Here is a 27,229-nt window from a genome sequence, read left to right on the forward strand (position 1 = left end):
TCTGCTCCTGCGCGCTGTCACGTTCCACGACCAACAGGCACGGAATTCCAGGGAGGAAGTCACTGAGAGTGGGAAGCGAACAACAACTCAAAGGGTGCCAAAAACACAGCGTAGCAGACGAATACGGCCATTCCTCATTGAGAGAAGTAAAAACATCTAACTTTGGGATTATGGACTAGAGGCGCCCCGTGGTTGCAGATGGAGGCGGCTAGAAGTTGGGTGTTTGTCGGGGCCGTGCTGCTCGGAGTGACGGGCACGTTGGGCAGAGAAGGTGGGTAACTTTCCCAGCTTTCCTCCTCTTTAAAGATTTCGCTGTTAGCAAAATAGACACTCTCCGCTATAGAATACAGGAGCAGAGTACGTGGGTTTTATTTGAGTGAATACTCGGGCTTCAGCTTGGCCCGAAAGAGGTTGATATTTCTGGCTAGGACCGCATTCCTCCGTGAGTGCGCAGCCCTAGTTCTGTCCCAGTCACTGCTGAGGCTCGTGGGATTTATGAAGCGCTGATGAGAAAAATCACACCTGTTACAAGTGAGATTTAGGCCTGCTGTTTGGACAAAAAACTCCCATGTAGCAACTTGAAGCACGTTTTTTTTATTGGACTTGCAGTGATTGTTTCACTGCTAGAACACAGCAGTGAAACAGGTAAGAAATAAGAGAACCTGCTTTGCAGCTTATTAAAGAGACAGAGACTCTGAGTGACTTGTGCGTGCGGGCGGACGTTGGGCTCGATTGCAATCCGCGTAAACAAAAACAAACCAACAATAACAGAAGGGGGCATTGTGTGACGGGGATCATGACGATGTCAATTATTCACTTCTGGCTCCAAAGAGGACATTGTCTGATAGAGGGGCCACTTGTCACACTTGGGGCTTGAGTGCATGCCAGTAAAACAAGAGCTGGCTGAAAGCGCAAGCAATATCTGCAAGATGGCCCTAGAAATCAGGATTGTTTTGGTAATATTAAGGCAGAGGAGCGTTTAATAGTGTATTAACATTTAAGATCTCATCTCTTTTATAAAGAATGTTGCATGTTTTAACACCAGTTTCTCTTTTCTTCTCTTCAGTTTAAAGCTGAAACAGTAAAGAAATGTTATGATTTGCTGCTTTTCTTTCTCTTACATTTCAGTAAACTGAATGCCTTTAAGATTTGGACTGCAGGTCAGACTAAAGGAAACAACTCAGGCCTCATAAGCAAAAAACAAGCAATTTGAAGATATCACCTTGGGCTCTAGGACATTTTCTCTCTGCATTTTGACAAAGCCAAACAGTTCATCTCGTCCATGAAAGTAATCTTTATTTGCAGCTGCAGTTCATAATCATGCTTGCGTAGGCCTCCGACCTTATAGAGGTCTATTTTAGGTGGCGTCAGATATCAATATGCCTAGTCAGATGATTTTAAAAGCATTTTAATATGTCACAAGCTAATGGCAGAAATATTGACATCAATAACTCTGAGTTAGTAAGTCTTTCCACTGCGGCCTTTATTGACATGTTTTTATAGACATGCTGCTGTAAAAAAATACTTGTTGCTTTAATGTGGGATGAAATCTCTACACAGCAATAATTTAGTCCTCTCTGCTACAAAAATGAAAAAAACAAAACAAATTGTAGTTAAGCTTCTTTGTCTTTTAGTAGCTGCTACCCCCACCCACCACCACCATCACTACTACACACGCACAAACAAAGCTAGTAGTCACAGGTGAAATGATTTCTAAATACAGCTGCATTGTTGGTGGGAACAGGTTGGTGCACTTTACTCGACAGTGTCAATCTCTGAGGCATCAGTGCAGTGCGACCGCTTTGATTGTTAACTCATGCACAAGTGGACAATTCATCAATAGTCTTACTTTCATTTATGATTTGTTGTAGTGTCTGTGTGTTGTCCATGCATTCACACACATCCTGTGGCCAACAAGTGTATGGTTCCAAAGGTCAGCAGTTGTGTTTGGTGTTTTTCCTTTTTAGTGGTCAGAGTGAATTATGCAGTATGTGAGGACGTATTGTGTGTGTTTGTGTGTCCACGGAGTTCATGTCCTTATCACGCTCCACTGCACCCATTGAGCGAAACTCACTGCGAAGTGATTAAGTCCTACTTAATTGCCTTCAGTTGCAGGTTAACTTAGCCACCCGTGGTTTGCCTTGTCTAGGCTACGTCTAACTTGCTCTCAGCTAAGGAAGGGGTGCCCTTTATTACCGGCCTCAGAGGAAACTATCAACACCTTCTTGTGTGCTGTTCTAGGGTTTGAGTTTCACATCTTCAACCTGCCTTGACTGTACGCCGACACAAATCTGTGCAGTTTGTCAAATAAATCACAGCAGCCTTGTTAGGATGAACTATTTCTTCACAGAAGATGGTCTTGAAAAGACTCAGGATCTGTGTTTTGGAGGAACATATTGTGGGTTGAGTTTGTACTCTCTTATCAGCGTGACACTATCTGGTAGTTATAATAGGCAGTAGAAATGTGGTTTGGGCGTTTTGCAGTATATGAGTTGGCTGGTACCTTTTGTTGTATGTCATCCGTCCTCCCTTTCCCCTTATTTCCTGTCACCTCTCTACTGTTGCTATCACAAGTGACGGCAAAACTGGCAGAACTACCAAAAAAACTACCAATCATTTCATAAAGTAGTGATCATTTCAGTCCAATATTATCAATCTCTCCTTTCAGTAGAATCACATCATGATAAAATAATAATACAGAGCTATTGTGATACCACTTTTTAATAAGGCATACTGTATTCAGTGTTATAGTTGCAGCTAACAGCTTTATGGTAAAAAAGTCATTTAGTAATATGTTAAAGATCATTTACAAACATTAATACAACTTTTGGGTTGCCAGGTTGTTAAAAATCCCTTTGGAATGATGAGTTTTCTCCCCATAAATAACCCTTAATAACATTTATAAAAAATCAATGTAGGTGTCTGCAGCATTTCCCCCCCAGAAGGTGAAGTGTGAAATGGTTCATTTGGTAAACGTAAGAGTTCAAAAGTAATTTATACTAGAGGAGGAAAAACAGTTGACAAAAGGATTTGTCACAACATGGCAACGAGAAAGTTCTTATTAATGGCTTATTACGGACCTATAAAGCATTAATAAATATTCATTAGCCATTTATAAAGCCATTTGTTACAAATTCATTATAAATGGTGACTAATATTGACATATTAAACAAATCAGAAAACTTAATTGAAAATATTTTTTATTACACTCATCATCACTATATAGTACCTAGCAATAAACATAAATGTCCATACCAGATATTATGCTGTGTATTCATACTGAAATAATGAAATTGTGTGTACATAATAATTGTCCAGCTTTAGTCTGGGCAACATACCCTTATTTCTAGTTAATGTATCAATCTAATGATATCATGGAATATTTTTAAAATAACCTGAATCATGACAGAGTCTTGTTCTCTAAATTAAGAAACATTTTGAATACTTAAGATTGCAAAATTCAGTTAAACCTTTGATTATCATACAGACCGATGACGTGTGATTTTGCTAGCTTTTAAACATTAATTGACTCTGTGCACTTTTCTTGTTCGCTTCTTCCCTTGTGCTGTACATTTAAATGCAGCTTGCAGTTGCATATTTACTGTAGTAAATATGTAAAAATGTATGCAGGAGATTTTGTGATTGTAGTCTCTGCATGACAGGGTGATTGAGTGAGGAGTTAATGTCTGTGGCTCCAGTACAGTACGGATCCTGTTCTGCTTGTCTGTTGAGCAACACCTGTTTTTTCTTCCTCTGCCACAGAGAAGAAAAAATGTGCTCAGGGAGGTTGGGAGAAATTTGAAGTTTCTGCAAGACATGTCTGCTAGGATTAGCATTGTATTAGAGTCTGGACTGACGTGTTAAATTGGAGGGATAATTAACCGACAGAGAAAATCCTGTTGGGTTAGCTTGTTCTGTTTCTGTTGGACTCTAAAGGGATCTGATCCATTAGAGGAGAGCCAGGAGTCTGTTCAGGTGTGTCACACTGCATGCTTTACCACCACGGTTCAGTCTAACTCCTGCAGTAGCATTGCAGCCACCGTGTTTCTGTCACTTACCGTACACACACTGGTAAACACACATGCACTCTCCCTGTGCTAACTGGCACGCTGCCACGCTCAGGTGTGGCTTCAAGCTGGCTGTCCGCTTGAAGACAGTCTCAAGCAGCAAAGTAGTACAAGACACAGTGAGTTTACAGTTGCCACATCCTCTCTTGTAGGAATTCAGATAAAGACCAAATCATTCACTATTAATTAATGCAAGATACAGTCTGTCATCACAAAAATAGCCAACAGCATTAACAGCATCAACAAATGTTTATGTATATGATTGTTTATTTAATATCTTTTGGCTTTGGCCGGTTCATTTGGACAAAACATGTAAAGTGAAGACGTTGCGTTGGACATTTTTATTAGTTTTTGACATTTTATAAAACAAACAATTAACTCACTAACTTTACTAAAATGAAGAAAAAAAGCAGTTCCCTGTCTTTAACAGGAATGACAAGTGTTGTTACTGAACATACTGCTTAAACTACAAGTGTAGGTATAAGTTGAAATAAAGCAATTCTAAAAGAACAGGGCCCATGCTTCAAACTACGTCAGAAGGCAATAGCTCTCAAACAGCCACACTGGAAGTTGGGGTGAAAAGTCCTCCGTCAAAGAGAGATGCAAGAATCATTTAAATATGGGGGTAATGGTGCACAAACAAAATACAAGCTTTCCTCTAAGGCATTAATAACGTTGTCTGCACCAAAGGGAACAAAAATGGTTATGTAATAATAAAACATTGAAACTTATCTTAAATTCGCACAGCTGGCCAATCATGGTGTGCTTGAAGTGGGTGTGAATTTCTGGTTGTTGATTTTAGAAAGATATTAAGGCATCGGTGTGATCCAACCAAAGTACTTGTCAGATGGCAGAGATGCTCACAAGTCTTTGAGCTAGAGTCCAAGTCAAGTCTCAGGTCACTCGTGGTTATAAAGAATGTTGTATCACCTGCTGCGTTCAATCCAGGCTGCTTATAACACTGCATAGCTATAAGGAATTCTGTAACTGTAACCTGTTTTACACTTACAGAGCACAACCATGTGCAATGCAATCAATGACAGCTTATTAACTACTGTCAACACACCCCGCAGACTCTCAAACCTAGTGTAAGTTAACTAAATAAAACTGTAACGTTACATGATCAACAATAAACCTGTAACCTATTTTTCACAGAGCACAACCATGAAGCCTAATGTACAATGCGTCTACAACTAATCACAGTTTATTAACTGCTATAAGTCACACATCCCCCAGACTCTCAAACCCAGTGTACCGTTATATCTAAATAAAACTAACGTTACATGATCAACAATAAACCTGTAACCTGTTTACGGCCGACGTTAATAATTAATGTGATGGCAGCCAGCGGGACATAAATGATTTGGTTAATCGACCACCACAAGTTTGGCAAGTAAACTATCGCTCATTCATCTTTTCGTAACGAACGACAGTTTGAGTTAACCTCCCATAAGTCGTAGCTAAAACAATAAGTATGCTAACGTTAGATTGCCATTGGTGAGCTAAACATGTGTACTAACCTCAAGTTACTAACCTATTTTGTGTTCAGCGCTTCTTTGTTTGGTTCCTGTTGTATGAAGTTTTAAAGCCAAAGTTTATGATGAATGACACAGCAGCTGCCGGTGTTTGTTGTCCTCTCTCACGTGTGGCCACGCGCAGCTGATACGTGTTACATAGGTAGGTTATAGGTAACACAGGGAGGGGAATAACAGCAAGCTCATCAGACGTCTCCAAAAAATAAACGTTCACGAGTCTCACACCTCGAGTCTGAAGTCTTTCGAGGACGAGTCTCAAGTCGAGTCTGAAGTCACTGTGCGACTTAAGTCGGACTCGAGTCCGAGTCTCAAACTTGAGACCCCATCTCTGTTGGATGGTATGACCTCTACCCCTCTCTCTATGATGGCAAGCTCTTCAAACGAGGTTGTTTAGAACAACTATAAACACATTTGCCCTCCGATGTGTCTGGACACAGGTAGTACAAACTGGTTTGTTTGTTTGAAGTTTCTGTGTTGCATTAAAACCTGTGTCTGCATTTATGCCAGAACTCTGAATAAGATCTCAATGAATGCTAGGTTGTTCTAAGCACAAACAAGTGGGCACTGATAGTTTAAGAAATGAACAGAAATGTTAAAAGCAAAATGTGGGCAACAGGCTGGAAAGTAGAAGTTTCCGGAGCCAAGTTGCCGTGATACTCAGCTAGCACTGTGTTTGTGCGTGCTGATGTGGTGAAAAAAATATGTGTGTCATCATCTAGATATGCAAAGGCATACATTCTTTTGAAATGACACTTTCCAGAGTCCAAAAAGATTGTTCGGGAACGACTCATGGACCTAAACTGACAGGAAGAAATTAATGGGGCAACAGAGGGGAACTTGCTGAGACAACTTGGCCATTAAACTAGCTAATAAAAAAGATGTAGTGAGTGAATTTGGAAGAGGAAGGCACGGATAGTGACATGACAGTGGGCTGACAGAGCAAAGTAAGTGATAAAAGAGAGAGTATTTTAGGCCACGAGGACGGAGGGGGTGGGCAGCTCCTCACAAGGCTATGCACACACAACCGTTGCTGAGAGACTTTTGGAGTGCAAACAATGTGGGAATAAAAGGAGAGGAAGCTGAGAACTGGCTTTACACACACTTTTTAGAAATGGAAAATCTGCTCTGTTGTGCTTTCTGTTACGGCACATTTACCTAATCCCCAGATCTGGAGCTGTCTGTGTGTATGTGTGTGTGTGTGGTAGTTTGTCACGAATCAGAGAGTCAGTTTCTGTTTAGATATTCTGTCTTACTAAAAAATGCTCTAAATGCTGGTGAATAAAAGCACTATTCCCCTGTTGGCTTGTAAAACTATTTTCCAAGATGACATCACCAAAGGATGCAGTGATTAGTCATTTGATTTAATATTTGACACAAGCTGCAACTACTGGGTGTGTATTTTTGGCACCAGCCCTTAATCATATACCCATTTGCTGCAGTAGCTTGCGGTCAGATTTTAATGCGGACCTTAACTACACTTTATGACCCAATACTTATTAGCTGAGCTGCAGGAGCTGTAATATAGGTCAAGTTCTGAGTGCCCAGCCATCACCAGGAAGCTTTACACGTGGCAGACGCATATACATATCTCCTTAACTTTGCTGAAGTTATCATTAAAATCACCCTTGTGCTGCCTGCCAGTTCTTCCTGTTCCTCTGATGATGTCCATCCAGCCGTCTTGCCCAAAAGGAGGTATAGAGATAGCAATCAGGAGAGGTGAGCTGACTGTTGGGAGTCAGCCAGAGGAAGTCATTTATAACCTCAGCAGAGGAGGGACTGTCCACTGTGTGATTGCCTGCTAAAGCATGGGAGCTATGTGTGTGCGCCCGATCCCCCATGAATTGTAGTGCTGTATGACCCTGAATGTAAGACTGTGTGTAACCCACTGAGGGGAATCTGTGCTCTCTGCTGCCAGTGGAAAATATATCATGTACACTAAGAGACAGACAGAGGTGGTGTAGATGGTGTATGTTTCAGAGTACCCCAAGGCCACTTGTAAACAGTTACACAGTCAAAATATGTTGAGTCTAAGTCCTTGCAGTCATCGTCATTTTTTTTTCAGTATATAACAGAAGATCCTCTGCCTGCAACACTCAGTCTTACTGAAGGTGTAAGAGAAGAAAGTCAACTAATGAGATTATTTATTTAACTACTTTATAATAAATTGCTTTATTTGTAATTGTTACAGTTACAGTTGTGTAACAGAAGAATAATCAACAGGGTCTCTTCTGTATATCTTTTATTTATGACTGAAAAGTGAGCCTGTCACTGCTAAAGTGACAATTTATTATTTTCACTTAGGTTGTACTCACTTTTGTTGCCAGTGGTTTAGACATTAATGGCTGTGTGATGTGTTATTTTGAGGGAACAGCAAATGTACGCTGTTATACAAGCTGTACATTCAAGCTCACTACTTTATATTGTAGCAAAGTGTCATTTCTTCAGTATTGTCACATGAAAAGATATAATCAAATATTTACAAAAGTGTGAGGGGTGTGCTCACTTTTGTGAGATACTGTACATGCACAATGAAGTTGGGGTTCATGTGGTATCTGTTGTTGCAGTGTGCCTGGGTACAGACATGAAGCTGGCCCTTCCCTCCAGTCTGGAAAACCACTATGAGACCCTGAAACTGCTCTACACCGGCTGCCAGGTTGTCCATGGCAATCTGGAGATTACACACATTCATGGGAACCCTGACCTCTCCTTCCTACAGGTATACAGTAGAGTGTTTTTTCTGTAATAATGAATTTGTAGTATAACAGTTGTACAATAAAATATTTTAAAAACAATGTGTTTTAAAGATGGGACAGGTGTTTTTAGTCCTCAGATAGGCTGTTCCACAGAAAAGGGGAGTAAAAGTCCAGTTTAACCTTGACACAAAATAAGTATATTAATCAATTATAAAACAAAGGAGATGTAAACAAAGACAAAATCGGTTGACTAGCTTGGTAAGCTCCAATTTTCCCTCTTCACCGCTTCTTCAGGGGATCGTGGAGGTTCAGGGCTATGTACTTGTAGCTCATGTGTCAGTGAGTCTGGTGCCTTTGGACAACCTTCGGATCATTAGAGGCAGCCAGCTGTACAACTCCAGCTACGCCCTGGCTGTGCTGGATAACACTCTGAACGGACAGGGGCTCAGGACGCTCCGGCTTCGTAGCCTCACAGGTCAGATAACAGTGTAGTAGCTCAGAGTTGATGCCCGAGCCCAGTATGACATGACATGACTTGACTGGACTAGGGATGGGACTGTATGTTAGAGTTGTTTTGGCTCATTCATTTTATCAATATATTCAGCTTTTTAAGGAAAATCAAACATGTTCATATGTATTGGGATTCTGTTGGAAGATTTGTAAATCCAGCATCCGTTCTCCACTGCAACAGTAAGTTGGTGAGCTCCTCTTACGTATCGTCTCCCCTGCAGAGATCCTGTTGGGTGGGGTGTATATATGGGGGAACCCCCAGCTGTGCTTTCCAGACCCCCAGAACATCACTTGGAGGGACACTTTGGACGAGCAGAACATCCACGCCAAGCTGCACCGACTACAGGCTCGGGCCCCTAAATGTGAGCAGCTGATTGACTGATTGAAATATTGAATATCCCACAGGGCAGTACAGAAAGAGAAATTTAACTTGTTTCCAGTGTGAAAAGAAAATTAAACAATTTACTGTACACATATACAAAAGCAAATATACATTAAGTGGTCAAACAGTCAGACGCCCACTGAATCATCCAGGCATATTATGTCAAGGCATGTCTTAGCAACGCTGTGACTGAAATATCTCCTCAACTATTGGACGGATTGATATGAAATACTTAAATACTGGTTACAGAAATTCATGGTCCCCTGAGGTTGAATCCTACTAAATTTGGTGATCCCCTGACTTTTCTGGGAGTGCCGATTGAACTCAAATTTGCTACAGATATTCAAAGTCTCCATGGATAAATAATAATGACGTTACTGATCCTAAATACCTTCAAAAAGAAGGACATTCCTATCAACCTCAGCTGTACTTGTGTGTTTAGGGCTAATTAGCTAATATTAGTATGCTAACAGAGCTGCTTGCATAATTGTAGAATCTTAGTTTAGTTTCTCTCTTATTCAATTGTGGGATAAGTGCCCAGCTCTCCTTATTTGTTGTTGTTTGGTGTCTGGTACAGGTCCAGACTGTTTCTCTGCATGTGGAAGTAGCTGCTGGGGGGAAACTGCACAGGACTGCCAGACCTGTGAGTTAACATCATGTGCAGAGTGTGACAGTGACAGGTTTTCACTGGAAAAAATCCAGATCAGGTGAAGCGCCGCTTTAAATGTTCACTTTTTCATCTTTGTTCAAAGTGACCCATATTAAATGTGCATCTGGCTGTCAGCGGTGTAAAGGTCCACTTCCCAATGACTGCTGTCACATGCAGTGTGCTGCTGGATGTACAGGACCCAAAGACTCAGACTGTCTGGTAAATGACACACACATATCAGATTTTTGTGTTTTTATCTTTAATATAATCTAATTTTGTTGTCAGACAGTCTTGTCATTTCTGGAATAAAGGTTTTCCTCCTTCCTCTTCTCTCCAGGCTTGCCGACACTTCAATGACAGTGGTGTGTGTAAGGAAAACTGTCCTGGGCCCACAATCTACGACTCTGTCACCTTTCAGACCCAACCCAACCCAAACAAGAAGTTCAACTTTGGAGCCACCTGCATCAAGACGTGTCCTTGTGAGAACTTATTTTGAAAATACCTTGTAGGCTACAAGTGCTCAGCTAGTTGTGACTATGCAGCGCCAATCTAACGCTATAGGCTACCAGCTTCCCATTTTATTATATTTACTCCATTTTCTTTTTCTGCAAAGACGCCCTGTAAACACTTTGTCTCCCTGATTGTAGATAACTATCTGGCTATGGAAGTGGCCTGTACTTTGGTTTGTCCCAGAGACAACCACGAAGTTATCATCACGCATCCTGATGGCAGTGAGACGCAGAAATGTGAAAAGTGTGAAGTAGACTGTCCCAAAGGTGAGGGTCATTGTGTCTTTGTGGGTACATTTGCATTTCTCTCTGGTCAGCACCCCCTCCGTCCACCTGGTTTGGATCTGTCTTCCCAGTTTCCGACTGGCCTGCCGGGGTACAGCAGCCAATCATCAGCCTGTCTGGTTCATCTCACATGCTGATAAAAATCACCTTGTGGAAATGCCAGAGGTGGCTGTGATTTAACCTGAGCAGTCCGCCTCTGTGCCTCTCTGTGTTCATGTTAAGGTGTGTGATATAGTTAGCTCTAAGGTTGTGTGTTATGTAAATGAATGTTAACTCGTTTGAGGCAGTAGCTTAGTGAATTCGGGAGCAGGGTAATAGGTTTAAGTTAGTTTGTTTCTTTTCACATATCTTTTATTTCTGCACCACACCTAGGTCTAAGCCTTCTTGACTATATAAACACTGGACATTTTTGAGTGGCCTTTTATTGTGGCCAGCCTAAGGCACACCTGTGCAGTATCCATGCTGTCTGATCAGCATCTTGATATGCCACACCTGGGAGGTGGATGGATTATTTCGGCAAAGGAGAAGTGCTCACTAACACAGATTTGGCAGATTTGACAGTATTTGAGAGAAATAGGCCTTTTGTGTACATAGAGAAGGTCTTAGATCTTTGAGTTAAGCTCATGATGAATGGGGGCAAAAAGAAAAGTGTAGCGTTTTTAATTTTGTTCAGTGTATATTTGTTTATTGATTTGGGTCCACCCGCAGCCCTTCTCTTTGCATGTGGATTTTCGTTTTTGATTATCTGTTACCTGATCTTTGCTGAAACACTTGTTTGTTTGTTATTGTTGTCACTTAACAATAAATGGCTGAACTTGCCTGACTACACCGGCAATATGTTGCTTCCTTTACTACAAGACCTCTGCTCTACCCAAAAGTCTAATTATGGAAAAACACTGTTATATAATGTGGTTCAAATGTTACACAACGAATGTTCTAGATTAATTAAAGTTATGCACATGTACTCCATGTGTATGACTTGGTGCTTCAGTACAAGTTATTATGATTTGCACTGCACATACTCATGCATCACATGCTGACAATGGTGCAAAGTGAACCAGCCTGTTTCTCTAGTACTTTGTTGTTGTTGTTGATACAACTGGGGTTTGCCTCATGAATCAGGATTGTTACATTTGGATTACTTACATAATTTATGCTCAGTAAAAAGTAGATAATTTCTTTTTTACTTTAGTTCTAGACTTGAAGGGGTCTGGGATTTACTTAGTGGAGAAAACTGGTTAACTTAGTAATCATGCTAGGTGAGACTGACCCCAGCTATCCAATGTTAGAATCTGTTTGAATCAAGTCCTGAGTCCATAAGTTCAGATGTTTTTAAAGGTAAAGCATATCCTCCATCAACATTGCTAGTCTCTCTCTACCCATTTCTTTTCAGTCTCGAACCACTAGCTTAAGAAATTCACCTTATACCCTTTTTGTTAATGCAATACACCACACTATATATGATTCTATGCAGATGATATCCTGGTTTATATGTAGGGTTGTGATAATACTTTACCCGTTGTATTGGATATCTTTAGTAAATTCAGTTTATTTTCTGGATTTAAGATAAATTAATTGATATCTGTTGTCATGATTTTTATTGTAGTTTGTTACGGTCTGGGTATGGACAACCTCGGCGTCATGGACAACAATGGCATCACCATGGTAACGTCTTCTAATGTGGATCAGTTCAACAACTGTAAGAAGATTTTTGGTAGTCTGGCCTTCCTTCCTCAGAGCTTTGCAAGGTAAGAAACACAAAGCTTACCTCACAGCTCTATGCCCAAGACTTTATCTTGCCACAGAGCCTACTGCACTCAAATGTACTTAAAACTCAGACATTTATGTTTTTCTCCTTTTAAACTACCTTTTGTTTCTTTTTTCCTTATTGTGATTATCCAATTTAAATGCAATCTAATTAAAACACAATAGAGACACATTTATACATATAGGGAATACAACAGTGGTGAAGAGTAAACAGCAGAATTTATATACAGTAATAATATATACAGTATATATCAAACTAGTTGGTGGAATCACCAGTCACTCTATAGACGTTTAATAAAACGGTGGATTGACTGGCCTACCTGACGCCATCTAAAGCTGAAATGCCAAATCCCTGATAAATGATCTTGCATGTACCAACAGTTCACAATGAAAGTGTGAAATGTAAACACAAACCGGAGATAACCTGCACAACTGGAGATTTTTATCAGTAAATAGAGATAGATCATACTTATTCAAATTATATATTGCCTCTTGTGTGTTAAATTGTCATTTAAATCATCTTATGTTGTCATTATCCAGGGACCCTGTGACCAACACATCAGGCCTGACCCTCAAGCAGCTGAGCATCTTCAACACACTGGAGGAGATAACAGGTACTGAATGCTAAGAAGAACAGTAAGGAAGTGTTTGTTGAACTTGGTTTTTTTTTTTTTTTTTTAAGCTTTTACCAAGAAAAGAAAATCAGGTAATGCATTTAAAACTATGCAAATGTGATTTGCCAGTTCAGTCTAATTTTCCATATAACACCACATACCGTAGAAGGCTGGTATACAGAGCATGCTGTGACTCCTCTATTGAAGTCTTCTCAGTATCTTTGTCCGATTTTGATGTGCAGGTTATTTGTACATTGATGCCTGGCCAGAAGAGTGGACTGACTTGAAGGTGTTTGAGAACCTGAAGGTGATCAGAGGCAGGATGCTCTATAAGTAAGACTTTTAAGCTGCCTTCCTTTCCTGCCTGTCTGACTGACACATCTGTTTTTCTTTTCTCTGCATGTCTGCACATTAAGCATGTTGTCCTGTAACATTGTTTTTTTAACTAACTTACTAAAATCAAAACTGGCTCACTCTGTCGTACAGGTTTTCTCACTACTGTGATTGTAACTGCATTCAGAATTGTGTACGCAGTTTATACAGCAACACAAAATCTTCTTAAACTTTTGCAGCTGTCTTTGTTTGTGCTATTTGTGACTTGTCTCTGGTGTAATTGAGGCAGTTTGTTCACTTTCATGGTTATAAAGGCTAATTATTAGCCAGCACAGCTGCTTTAGCTTTCAGCACACGCCAGCCAGGAAAACCGTGAAAGTCTGTGGAAGGCTATCTAGAGTAGCATGTTCGAAGCAGGTCATACTGACAAATGTCAGATCTGCTGTTTGCTTGTCTGACACTGTTTTAAACCTTCATTTGTGACTTACTTGTAATTTTTCCCAGCTTTCTTCACTATACTTGTAATTATTCCTTTATTCTATGAATATTTGTTTTCTGCGTTCCTACACAGAAACACATAATCTAATCACTAATTATTTTCACACTTGCTTTGACATAATGTGTTAGGAGAGAATATTTCTTTTGTTTGATGTTTTAAAAACTGAAAATAAAATAATTATAAATGGACAGACTTTAGAAAACTCACCCCACAGTAGATTTCTGGTCACTCACAGCTTCTACCTTTGTTCAGGGGTGTGTTTTCACTTGCCGTCCAGAATCTACACATCCAGTCTCTTGGGCTGCGTTCACTACGCAGCGTCAGTGGAGGTTTGGTGTTGTTGCACAACAATTCCCAGCTGTGCTACACCAGCTCACTGCCCTGGCAGAGTCTCCTACATCCCACCCAGGGACCCCACCGCATTGTCAGCCACAACCAGGACCTCGACCTCTGTGGTAGGTGAACATAGTAATGCCAAGGTCCGTTACTGTGGGTTGCACTTGATCGTGCAGCCCTAGCTCTCACAAAGCTGAAAACACTCTGAGTGAGTCCTGTTAATTGTTCCAGGTGAAGAGGCCAGCTATAAGTACAGTGTGCATCATGCTCGAATTTCTCTGTTTCTGTATGGGTTTTCAGTGAAACAGGGGCGTGTTTGTCACAGACTGTGCGAGGGGGGCTGCTGGGGCCCAGGGCCCAGCCAGTGTGTGTCCTGCAAGACTTTCCGACGCGGCACTGAGTGCATAGAGCAGTGTGACATCTATCAAGGGTAAGAACGTGTGTGTGTGTCTGGGTGTAGGTGAGGGTGTGGCTGTGCTAAATCAATAAAAAGCCAAGTGATAATGTTTCAAATAATACAGTACACTGTGTGTAATTGACTGGCTTGGCAGTCAGTGCTAAATTCCAAAGTAGTCACAATAAATGTATCTGAAAGCTTTTAACCGAAAGTGTGCCCTTAAGCAGGTGTAGATCATTGACAAAGCAAATACACGCAATAACACTGGGGATACAATGCTCCGAATTTCTTTGTACAGTAAACGGACTGATTTTGGTACGATGTACGTATGTATTTAAGTGACATATTTACAAGATGACAAAGAACAAAAGTAAATCAGTAGAAATCCATTTTGAAGGGGTTAATTTGTAATTGGTTTCCTTGCAGTTTGATGACGTGTGTGCACGCTTCACACAGTCCAAAAGCATAAAATATCTTACTGAGGAGGTTGTGCTACACAATAAGCATGACTAAGCATTTCATACAGTATGTATTTAATCTCTACATAAATTATGTTGCAATAATTGTTCTTGGATGATGAAACAAGACTCTGTGTGAAGGTACATTTGTTGCTCATGTAAGGCAAACGTATGTAAAATCACTTATTATATTAAACAATAATGAAATTGATGTTCAGTGCAATGGATTATGTCCTACTCTTCACTCTTTAACAGGGAAAAGGCTAGTCTTACTCTCTAAAAATCAACCTTCCAGCACCTCTAAAGCCTACAGATGAACACTTTATTTCTCATTTGTTTAATCTGTACAAAAATTGACGTGTAAAAATGAGAAACTGTACTAGATTAAGCTAATAGGATTAAGCTAATGTTAGCTGTGGCTTCATGTTTATTGTACATATGTGAAAGTGGTATCAGTCTTTCATCTAACTTCAGCAAAAAAGTGAATACGCTGAAAAAACTATTTCTTTAACAAAAAAATATAATGATGTGATCATATTGTTGCAATATGATTACTGTCAAAGTTAAAAAAAACATAATAAACATTGTGGCTTAGAAAACAAGTTGTCCTGTGCTGATCATCTTATGATGGCAGTTATTTGCATTTCTAAAAAGACGTATATCCTTATGACGGTGTCAGGTGTTTTAGATAAAAGCATCCAACAAATGCCAGACTGTGTAATATGATGTTACATCCCTGCCGTGCTTGTGTTGCAGGTCTATACGAGAATACACAGATGGATCATTGTGTGTTGCCTGTCACGCAGAGTGTCGACCTCTCAATGGCTCTGCTTCCTGTCATGGTCCGGTAAGATGTTCATGCGGCTTACAGCCTTTCTGACAGTGCTGGTATAGTTTCATACTCTGAACATGTCTCATCTACTCAACCATAATGATTTTGGATATTAAAGTAAATCAACCTTTTGGGCTTAGAAAAGAGCTAAAAAAAATTCTGGTTGCAACTCCTGGACACACTAATGCAGTGCATTTGCCTTTTAAATCTTCATCCTGATGTGTTCAATTATTGCCAGAACATGATGTCAAAGTAACCTTTTTAAACATGATCTGTTTGTTCAGTTCAATCGATATTTACAATTTACTCACAACTGTAAATTCTTACGACCCTGCAGAGGAAAAGGCAATTGAACATGGTCGACTCTATGTGGCTCTCACTCCAACGCAGAACAGAGTAGCTGTTTATTAACTTTGTTTTCAATGGAATGTAATTACATTACATAAATAATTTACTAATAGTATATTTAAAGCAATTTTCATTTTTTTAGAATGATTACCTTAGTAATTGGACTAAACAAGTTATTTGAAAATGTCACCTTGGGCTGTGGGAAATTTGAATGGCACTATGTCTATTTTTTTGATTAAACAATAAATTAAGACTTAATTAAGATTAAGACTTTTTTTTGTATAGACAATGAAAAAACTGATTTGATGCGGCCTTGTTAAAAATCTTGTGTCTTTGCTGCTTCTTTAGATTTATAAACATACATTGAAATATGATTCCTAAACATTTTATTACCACAAAGCAGCACATGGACAGTTATTCAGACGGAAGTGTACACTGCAACAAAAAGTTCTGTGTTCACTTCTAGCCCCTTGTTCTTTTGCCACATTTCCTGCCTGTTTGTCTACTGTAAAAAAATAAAAAATAATAATTCCACCCTATTATATCTGTGTGTTAGTATAAATGTACTTAAATATTGTCCTCTGTTTGTCTTCAGGGTGCAGAACATTGTGCAGAGTGCCGAAGCTTCCAGGATGGTGAGTCCTGTGTGGATCACTGTCCCAGTGGTGTGAAGGAGGATCAGCTAACTGTGTGGAAGTACAGCAATGCTACAGGACACTGTCTGCCATGCAACACCAACTGCACACTGTCGTGAGTGGACACACGTCACAAACATAAGCACACACTGCACACACAATGAGAACTATGTCACACCCAACGCTTCTCTGTTTCAGCTGCACTGTGATGGATGAGAGAGGCTGCCCCATTGATACCAGGACAGGGTGAGCTACTTGATGCTAAATTGGTGGTCTGTGCGAGGTATTTTATTTTCAAATAATTTTTCTTTTGAGGAATAGAAGCTGTGCTGAACTGTTTTTCTCTGTTCAGCCCGGGTACAACCATCGCAGCTGCAGTGGGTGGGGTGTTGCTTTTCTTCATCTTGCTGGCTCTGCTGGTCTTCTACCTGAAGAGACAGAAGAAGCTGAAGAGGAAGGAGACAATGAGGAGGCTCCTGCAAGAACATGAGGTGGGCACTGAGCTTAATGAGTAACACCGGTTAGAATGTTGTTTTGTAGTGTGTTGTTGAAACAGGTGGGAGTTTATTTGCTGGAAGGTTAATGCTAAACATAAATCAGACATGTGCATAAGTGTTTTAGATTAAAAGTCGGTGCAGAATTTTAGTTCCTATGTTCCTCTTGGGTGTTGTAGTGTGTAATGAAGTAATTTGCCATCTGCTTCCCTCCTGCCTACAGCTGGTGGAACCTTTAACACCCAGTGGTGCGTCACCCAATCAGGCTCAAATGCGTATTCTGAAGGAGACAGAGTTAACAAAACTCAGGGTGCTGGGCGCAGGGGCCTTTGGTACTGTTTACAAGGTGTGTGAGACAGTTCTTTGGTTTTTATTTAGATATTTACCTTTACATCTTTGGTGAGTTTTTGAATCGTTTTGACTATTTGTTTCAGGGAGTGTGGGCTCCTGATGGGGAAAATGTGAAAATTCCAGTTGCCATCAAGGTATTGCGAGAGAACACTTCGCCAAAGGCGAATAAAGAGATCCTCGATGTGAGTACAAGCCAGATACACACATACACATTTACAGTACACATAATACTGCCCATCATCACATTTCCTCTATCTTCCCCAGGAGGCCTATGTGATGGCAGGAGTGGCCAGCCCCTACGTGTGTCGTCTGCTGGGGATTTGTCTGACATCCACGGTCCAGCTGGTCACCCAGCTGATGCCGTACGGTTGCCTCCTGGATTACGTCAGGGAGAACAAGGACCGCATCGGCTCCCAGTTCCTTCTCAACTGGTGTGTCCAGATCGCCAAGGTATGCAAACAAGAAACAAGGTATCCTCTTGTTTGTTGGTTTAGGTGCACATACAGTGAGGAAAATAAGTATTTGAACACCCTGCAATTTTTCAAGTTCTCCCACTTAAAAATCATGGAGGGGTCTGAAATTGTCATCGTAGGTGCATGTCCACTTTAAAAAATCATACATTGTGATTTCTGGATTTATTTTTTTTTAGATTATGTCTCTCACAGTGGACATGCACCTACGATGACAATTTCAGACCCCTCCATGATTTCTAAGTGGGAGAACTTGCAAAATAGCAGGGTGTTCAAATACTTATTTTCCTCACTGTACTTGTACTACTGCTCTTGGTGGTTGAAGTAAAGGTGTATATTTTTCTTAGTAAAACAGCAGTGTCTGAACGTTGCTCATCATCTTATTTTTCCTTTCACATTTTATGTGGTATCAGTTTGTATATTTGTGGACATGGATCTGTGTGTGTGTGTGTATGTTGGGGTAGGGGATGAATTATCTGGAGGAAGTCCGGCTGGTCCACAGAGATTTGGCCGCCCGCAATGTTCTGGTTAAGAATCCAAACCACGTGAAGATCACCGACTTCGGCCTGGCCCGTCTACTCGATATAGACGAGACTGAATATCACGCTGATGGAGGGAAGGTGAGATTGGGCTGTGACTGTAAGAGCATCTAAATGGGAGAAGTTCACAGATATTTATTTATCTAAATATCTGTGTTTCTAGGTGCCAATTAAATGGATGGCTCTAGAGTCTATTCTGCACAGGAAGTTCACTCATCAGAGTGACGTCTGGAGCTATGGTCAGTATCACTCAGGGCTGGAAATGACATTTAAGACAAAAACTATAGAGGCCCTTTTGTTGCTGTTTAATGGGGTTGCAAAGTTAATCTCTCAAATTTTCTAATGTAGCATGATATTGCAAGGTGTAAGTAAGGTTTTAATGGAGTGAACTATGTTTATTTTTTATAGACACAAGACTAACTTGAAAAAGCCGACTAATAACTATCTGCTCCAAAATGATTCTGTTAAGTTTCATATGCAGTGAATGGGTCTCCAAGCTGCAGTAAATCCTTGCTGGAAGAGTAAATGTCATCTGATGTTTGCTGATCAAATAAATGGTAGTTTAAACTGGTGTGAATACGGACACAAATATTTTTATTTATTAAGTTTAGTCTAGTTTCATACCAGTCATTTATACACGTCATTAAGTGAGTAAAAGTTGTGCTTGTTGTAATCATGTCTCTCCTTTTCAGGGGTGACTGTTTGGGAGCTTATGACATTTGGTGCTAAACCGTACGACATGATCCCAGCGAGAGAAATCCCAGATGTTTTAGAGGGAGGACAACGGCTCCCCCAGCCCCCCATCTGCACCATTGACGTCTACATGATCATGGTCAAATGTCAGTAATTCTTACTGCGGCGTTGATCTTTGTTTAATCTGATTTAGTAAGACAATGGAATAATTAATATGGAAACTGTACATGGATGTGGCTTTTATCTACAGTGGGGCCAAAAAGTACTTAGTCAGCCACTGATTGTGCAAGTTCTCCCATTTAGAAAGATGAGGTCTGTAATCATCATAGGTACACTTCACACAAAAAAAAAAAAAAAAAATTCCAGGAAGTCATATTGTAGGATTTTTAAAGAATTTATTTGTAAATTATGGTGGAAAATAAGTATTTGATCAATAACAAAAGTTCAACTCAATGCTTTGTAACATAACCTTTGTTGGCAATGACAGAGGTCAAACGTTTCCTGTAAGTCTTCACCAGGTTTGCACACACTGTAGTTGGTATTTTGGCCCGGAAGAATGGGCCAAAATATGCAGATCTCCTCTAGAGCAGTGATGTTTTGGGGCTGGCGCTGGGCAACACAGACTTTCAACTCCCTCCACAAATCTTCTATGGGGTTGAGGTCTGGAGACTGGCTAGGCCACTCCAGGACCTTGAAATGCTTTTTACGGAGCCACTCCTTCGTTGCCTGAGCTGTGTTTTGGATCATTGTCATGCTTGAAGACCCAGCCACGTTCCATCTTCAAGGCTCTCACTGATGGGAGGTTTTGGCTTAAAATCTCACGATACATGGCCCCGTTCATTCTTCACTTATCACGGATCAGTTTTCCTGTCCCCTTTGCAGAAAAACAGCCCCAAAGCATGAGGTTTCCTCCCCAATGCTTCACAGTAGGTATGGTGTTCTTGGGATGCAACTCTGCATTCTTCTTCCTCGACGAGTTGAGTTTTTACCAAAAAGTTCTATTTTGGTTTCATCTGACCACATGAAATTCTCCCAATCCGCTTCTGGATCATCCATATGCTCTCTGGCAAACTTCAGATGGGCCTGGACATGTACTGGCTTAAGCAGGGGGACACGCCTGGCACTGCAGAATTTGAGTCCCTCTCGGCATAGTGTGTTACTGATGGTAGCCTTTGTTACTTTGGTCCCAGCTCTCTGCAGGTCATTCATCAGGTCCCTCCGTGTAGTTCTAGGATTTTTGCTCACCGTTCTCATGATCATTTTGACCCCACGGGATGAGATCTTGCGTGGAGCCCCAGATCGAGGGAGATTATCAATGGTCTTGTATGCTCCCACAGTTGATTTATTCACACCAACCTGCTTGCCTATTGTAGATTCACTCTCGTCTGACTGTTTGAGGCTGTGGACAGGTGTCTTTTATACAGATAACGAGTTCAAACAGGTGCCATTAATACAGGTAACAAGTGGAGAACAGAAGAGCTTCTTAAAGAAGAAGTTACAGGTGTGTGAGAGCCAGAAATCTTGCTTGTTTGTGGGTGACAATACTTATTTCCCACCATAATTTACAAATAAATTCTTTAAAAATCCTACAGTGTGATTTCCTGGATTTTTTTTTTCTCATTTTGTCTCTCATAGTTGAAGTGTACCTAAGATGAAAATTACAGACCTCTCTCATCTTTCTAAGTAGGAGAACTTGCACAATCAGTGGCTGACTAAGTACTTTTTGGCCCCACTGTATGTAGTCTGCTTCCTAGTCAGCTCATCAAAGCAGAGGAAGCAGGAGTTCATTACAACATTATGTTTTAAATATTTGCCATTATTATTTGATTTATTAACTGTGTGACACCTTGATTTTATGTTTCGCAACAGGTTGGATGATTGACCCAGACAGCCGACCGAGGTTCAAAGATCTGGTGAATAATTTCATTGCCATGGCCAGAGATCCGCCTCGCTATGTGGTCATTAAGGTATGTGTAAGCATGTTTCACGTTGCAAAGGTTTTACTTGTGTGACTGTGCTTACATTACGAGGCCTACTTTCCCTTGAAAAAGACATATCTTACATCCATGGGATAAATAAAAACTTACTCTTACATTCCTGCTGTGTTTTCACATCCATGTTGTTCTTTTTCTGTCTTTCAGAACGACGAACAGATGGGCATGTTAGTGGACAGCCAGTTCTACAGGACTCTTCTGGAAGAGGAAGGGAGCAATATAAGGAATATGCTGGATGCTGAAGAGTATCTGGTGCCTCAGCCAAATCACTTTCCCGGGACTCAGGGAGATGGGGGTCAAGCCAACGGACCATCAAGACACCAGTCATACAGGGTCAGGAGAGAGAGTACTTAACGCTTACCTTTTTTTAAATTAACACTGACCTTTACTGAATGTTGGTATTGTGAGTGTCTTTGTGAGCTCTGTGTTCTGGGCTTTTACTACACTTCTTTAAACCTTAGATCGGTATTCAGAGCTTACACTTGTTCTCGAGTCATTGTTTTTAACCTTTATCGGTCTATCGGACAAATATGGTAAAGATTTTACCTGTTAAACACCAGCAAGTTGGCATTGTCATTGTGAGCATGGTAACTTTAGCATTTAGCTCAAGCCTGCTTACATGGCTATAGACTTTTTGTTTTACAGGGGTTTACCGTATATTGTACTTTGTTGTATCACTTTTATTGCTATATCATTTTTAGGTAACATAGCTGGCGAGAGAGATAATTAAGTAGCTGGATTTTTGACTGAGACACATCTGCAGAGAGTAGGTTTGAATTGAATTTCAAACCGGCCAAAAAGGCTTGATTACATCTGATTTCAATATAAATACATGATTTGTGGCAGCCATGGAGAACTGGGAACCTTTGAGTGGCTAAATTTGCCTTCTTCTAACTACTTCTTCTTCTTCTTCTCTCTCCAGCAGAGCAGAGATCAGGGCTTGGATGTTGAGCCCTCCGTTGCCAGTAGCTCTCGAAACATGCACTCCTCGCTGAGCGCTCTTGGCTGCAGCCAGTACCCAACCTTACCTTTAGGAGCAAGCACCTCCAACGGCCTGTGGACTCCTCAATACACAACGCTGGCTCGCAGCCCCTCAACCGGGGGCCAATCTGACTCGGTCTTCCTGGACGGGCCTTCGGACGACCCCTCGCTGCCCCCGGCCAGCCCTGGACGCTACTGCAAAGATCCCACGTACTCCAATGGGAGCCAGAGTGACCTGGAGACAGATAGGCCAAATGGCTTTCATCATCCTAATCACCTTCATCACTCGCTACCAAGACGGAGTCATGGGAAGAATCATAATCATGCCTTACCAGGTGAGCGGGAGATTGCTTCCATTGTAAAAAATGAAATAGAAAATATATATGATATGAAAGGAAATGTTACATGTGTTAAGTGTTTTGATATGACTTTTCTTTGTTCTTCCATTTGTTTAGAGTACGTTAACCAGGAGATTCAGGATCTCAGGCCAGGGATCTCCGAGCGACCCAGCACACTGCCTCGTAAAGGCTCCAGAGTAGACCGACGCCTATTTAATGGCCTGAGCTCCGGTCACAGTGTGGATAACCCTGGATACTTGGTCCCCGCGAGTGCCGGGGCCTCCACCTCTCCAGCCTTTGACAACCCTTACTATCTGGACCTTGCGGCCAAAGCCAAAGCTGTAGCCGGGGCTTCAGCACCAGACGGCCCCGAAGCCCTGGAGCGAGACGAAAGAGTGCCCAGGCATGTGAACGGGTTTATGACCTCCACAGCAGAGAATCCAGAGTATCTGGGACTAGCGGACACCTGGAGTGGATATACTTGAAGATGGTGACTGGGAAGTAATGTGATGTGATGCTTGATGTGAGCAAGAGAAAGGGAAGATGAATATTTGCGTGATGGAAATGAGCTGGGTGTGTGATTTAATATTGGGAATAGTACATGCATGTTGAAGTGAGTCTTCTCTCGATATCGAGCGAAACATCCAAGGTTGTCCTGCAAAAGTCACCCAGTTGTGACGCAGCATGACTCGACACAGTGTAGCATTAATCTTGTGTCTATGGCATCATTTGTATTCCTGTCTTCCTCTGAGCAATCTGCGCTCTCTATGTGTTAAGTGCCAAAAAAGAAGTTCACTCAGCTTCGGTTTATAACCCAGTACTTGATAAGCAAAGTTCATGTTTGTCAAAACCGATCATGGTACGAGAAGGGTCTGATCATCACAGAATCCAACATTTGACTGGATTAATGAATGCTGATTTTTTTTATGTTGATTTTCTTTTAATGTCTATGGTTGTTACTACTACATGTGAAGCATTTTTTTTTTGTATTTCCTTCAGTTCCCTTGTGCTACTCAGCCTATCTAAAAAGAGAAAAACATACAGAACACTTTGACAAAGTGAACCATGATGTGCATTGAAGGTGATGTTTAGTATTCTGGTCACTTTCTCCCCGACCTGATGGGGGTCTTCAACACATTCAAAGCCATTTTGTTTTGGCCAGAGAAGGCCCTGCAGCCCATCTGGCCAGTAGACATGCTCCCTGAAAGAAAGGCATCCTGTATGGAGAAGACAGAGGCATTGTGCCACACTGATGTATGCGGTTGTTAGTGTCTGTGCCTGCAGCTACTTTGTGGTACAGCAGATGAAATACGAGGTACTAGCAGACTTTTGAAGCTGCAAAAATCTGAAACATGGTGTTTTTGTTTTAAAGTGTACTGGTAACTAAGTTAGAGCCTACCTTTCAGGGATTTACAAAAAGAGGGAAGAGCATGTGCATTTTAAATTATGCACAATGCACTACATGTTAGGACACTGCATATGTCCCCACCAAGCTCACACTGAGCCTTTTGGTTTTGGTGGCCTTTCACTGTGCAAGAAAGCACTACAAGCTATTGGTGAGTGTATTCCACAAGAAGTGAATAATTTGCATGCTTGTGTTTTTGTGTGTGCAATGCACTAGACACTGGAGCTGAATGTGAACCTCAGGAGGCAAAAAAACATCACTCTACTCGGTTTGGATAATCAATGCATGGCTCAGATTCCACTCAGCAAGAACACACTGGCACCCCAGTTAATAATCAACGGCATATTTTTGTGAGAGTGTTTTTTTCATGTTAACTGGTGTTGGGCTGGGGGAGGTCAAAAACAAGTCAATGGAACCATTGTATGACTCTCATGTCCTTGTTAGAAAGTCAGCGCTCTCCCAACTCGCACGTCTCAGCGACTGATGTTGTCACAGCTTTGTCACAGAGAGAAATAGTTTTTCTCTGCAGAGGTTTGGAACTCAGCCGCAGCATGTGGTTCAGTCTTTGGGGCTTGAAATCCTGCACAAGCATTGAAACAATTGACTCGGTTGTTGAAATGTCTACAATCCTCCATCAACTCCGCATCAGTTCTTCTCTTTAGGAAATGTTCTTTTCTCATGATATTCTCATACGGGTTTTGAAGAGTTTGTTCTACGAAAAAAATCTCAAAAAAAAATTATACTGATTTTATATAACAATTTCCTACATAAAAATAACATGTTTTTATAAAAACATGTAATGATTTTATTTTAATACCCTCAACTATTATATACTAACATTGTTTTAAATGGATTTATTATTGAGTGATAACAGTTTTTTCATGTTTATATATATATAATGAATATAAAGTTTTAGAATGAAACCCTTCATATTTTGTCAGGTGAAGACCTCATATCTCCATGAAGTTAACTTTCTAGGAGAAAAGCAGGCTTTAGATGGACTAAAATGTATTTTTGCATTAGTTCTGTGCTATTTTAAAGGGGCTTAAAAAACATCGAGAAGCTTATAACTTAGAATTTAAAGGTGCGCCTTTGACTTTTTTATATTATCCAATAGCACCATTTAATCCTTCAGATTTCCAGAAGAACATCAACTATAAAATGTGAGGAAATTTGGGGGTGCTACCCGGGGTTTCAACTGAAATAAATAACTACCTACATCACCTCTGCTGGAGATACAAGGTTTTCACAGGATTATAACGAACACGGATGTTCTCGCTTCCTTACGAATGTGATATTTCTCCTGGATATTATGAGACCACGGCCTTATATACAATCACAATTAATGTACTGCTGTTTACACTGTAGTGTCATTTTGTTGAAAATGTTCATTTTAGTCTCATGTGCCCGACGAATTACCCACGAATCTCACAGGTGAGGGACTGCCAGCTTTCCTCCTTAAAACCAAATGTGTTCTTTCTGTTGGTCTTTTTCTTTGACACAATTATTTCGATATAAAGCTGTTCTCTTGTACTAAAAGCAGAACAGAGCCCGAGGACTGGCACTTGTGGCTTGGTGGTTTATAGTAGCACTTTATATCTCCTGCTATTCTCTCTGTTAAAGTGTTCTCGGGCAAAATGCTGAATTGTGATCACCTTATTGATTAAAATCAGTTAAATGTCGAAAAGTAAATTGAGGAGAAGTGTAAACTGAATGAAAATGGACCCTGTGGTTGTCAAACATCTACAAAGTAGATTAAAGTGTGTTAAAGTCTCAAATGTGACCGAAGCAAGAAATCCTGCATTTTCTTATCTAGGAGTTGAGCCCAAGAGGGAGTGTGCTAAACGTTTTATAAAATAATGAAATATCTGTAATTGACATTTTGAAGAAAATGTATCATTTGTACTTCTTGTGTGCACAGTTTTTTACCTTTCACAGTTTGTGTGATTGTGACAGGACATGAATAATAACCATTTTATTGGGAGTTTTTTAATGCAACCTTTCCTATTTGGTCAGTAAGTCCCATAATGTAAATGTGTAGTGTATATATGAATAAAAACAATCACTTTGGTAGCTAATTTGATTGAATACATTGTGACCAGTTGCTCTACTGTGGAGGGAGGGGGTGGGTGGTACATGCATAAGAAATTATTTTATGAAGAAATTGTCATTTTTATATGGAATTGTTTGCATACATCATGTGTGTCATTAAAAGCATATAAAACCCCTTGCAGTTGTCTTTCCTCTAATCTCAACCCCCCTTTTTTTATATATAAACAGTATTAAATCCTGAGATCTAATTTTATATATATATTGGTGCCTGAGGTGCAAAACACAACATCTGACACAACATGATAACAAAATGGAAAACACAACAACATTTTAGAGAATATAACCACAACAACAAAACAAATAGCAAAATATTTCACAAAATAACACATCAGAAAATACAACAACATGTAACATGTTTTACACCTCAGGGCTACCTCGCATGTTTCAACCATATAAAATAACAGGTACCAATACGTGGTGCTCCAGATACAAACATTTCAAGGTAATCGGTGCCCTAAATGGGGCTACATATCACAATGTGGGCTTCTTCCTGTGTAATGAACAAGAAGTAGAATACTCTAGCCAGCGTAGGGTCACTTTAAGTGTTTTTATTTGAAGAGAGAAAACAATAACGCAATATCACAAATTCTCTTGCATATTGCATTTGACCAACAAAGCAAAGAATACAGAATGATATGAACAAGTGTTTTAAATCATAAATGGCTAAATGTCCTGTTAAACATAAAAACATGTAAGAGTTCTTCAGTTGTGGAGAGAGTTGAAGTCTGGCTTTGGCTTGCTGTAGTTGGGTAAGAGTGATTTGTTCCTATGCCAGATGAATCTGTACTTCTGCTCTTTCGGTTTCTCGTTTAAGAGGTGACTTACAGTCATCATCATCTTTGTTTGGCAAAGAATGCTTTGAGCCTTCTTTCTGAGCACCTATGGCAATAATTGCATGGCTCTACCAGTGAGGATCCACCTTCCTCAAAAACATGGCTGAGATCTAGAATAAATTGCATTAGGAGGAGCTTCTGCCCTGTGGAAGAACAGGTCCTCATTGCTC

General features: G+C 40.5%; 1 protein-coding gene across 2 annotated transcripts; it reads left to right on the forward strand.

The window, feature by feature from the left end:
* On the forward strand, positions 1–26,341 carry erbb2 (erb-b2 receptor tyrosine kinase 2). Of its 2 annotated transcripts, none has more exons than XM_046068152.1 (27): positions 1–271; positions 8,167–8,318; positions 8,590–8,770; positions 9,027–9,167; positions 9,765–9,830; positions 9,940–10,055; positions 10,174–10,315; positions 10,484–10,612; positions 12,237–12,378; positions 12,938–13,011; positions 13,254–13,344; positions 14,096–14,298; positions 14,480–14,609; positions 15,791–15,881; positions 16,810–16,964; positions 17,048–17,095; positions 17,202–17,340; positions 17,567–17,689; positions 17,778–17,876; positions 17,959–18,144; positions 18,629–18,784; positions 18,867–18,942; positions 19,396–19,542; positions 21,266–21,363; positions 21,538–21,723; positions 22,313–22,706; positions 22,827–26,341. In XM_046068152.1, exons 1-27 carry the CDS (start codon positions 199–201, stop codon positions 23,192–23,194), a joined length of 3,906 nt encoding a protein of 1,301 aa, XP_045924108.1. In that variant the 5' UTR covers positions 1–198; the 3' UTR covers positions 23,195–26,341. The 2 variants fall into 2 exon arrangements, with proteins under 2 accessions (XP_045924108.1, XP_045924109.1); XM_046068153.1 differs by having other exon boundaries at positions 2–271; positions 22,316–22,706.
* Positions 26,342–27,229: the final 888 nt, after the last annotated feature.

This window comes from Micropterus dolomieu, linkage group LG14 (assembly GCF_021292245.1).
Source record: "Micropterus dolomieu isolate WLL.071019.BEF.003 ecotype Adirondacks linkage group LG14, ASM2129224v1, whole genome shotgun sequence".
In the NCBI taxonomy this organism is placed as follows: domain Eukaryota; kingdom Metazoa; phylum Chordata; class Actinopteri; order Centrarchiformes; family Centrarchidae; genus Micropterus; species Micropterus dolomieu.

What these genes read in the sequence shown, in the direction of transcription:
- erbb2 (XM_046068152.1), top strand. Translation starts at nt 199, where the DNA reads ATGGAGGCGGCTAGAAGTTGGGTGTTTGTCGGGGCCGTGCTGCTCGGA. An exon ending in CCCATTGATACCAGGACAGG is followed by an intron (nt 17,096 to 17,201) that starts GTGAGCTACTTG and finishes TTCTCTGTTCAG; the next exon opens with CCCGGGTACAACCATCGCAG. An exon ending in GGCTCCTGCAAGAACATGAG is followed by an intron (nt 17,341 to 17,566) that starts GTGGGCACTGAG and finishes TCCTGCCTACAG; the next exon opens with CTGGTGGAACCTTTAACACC.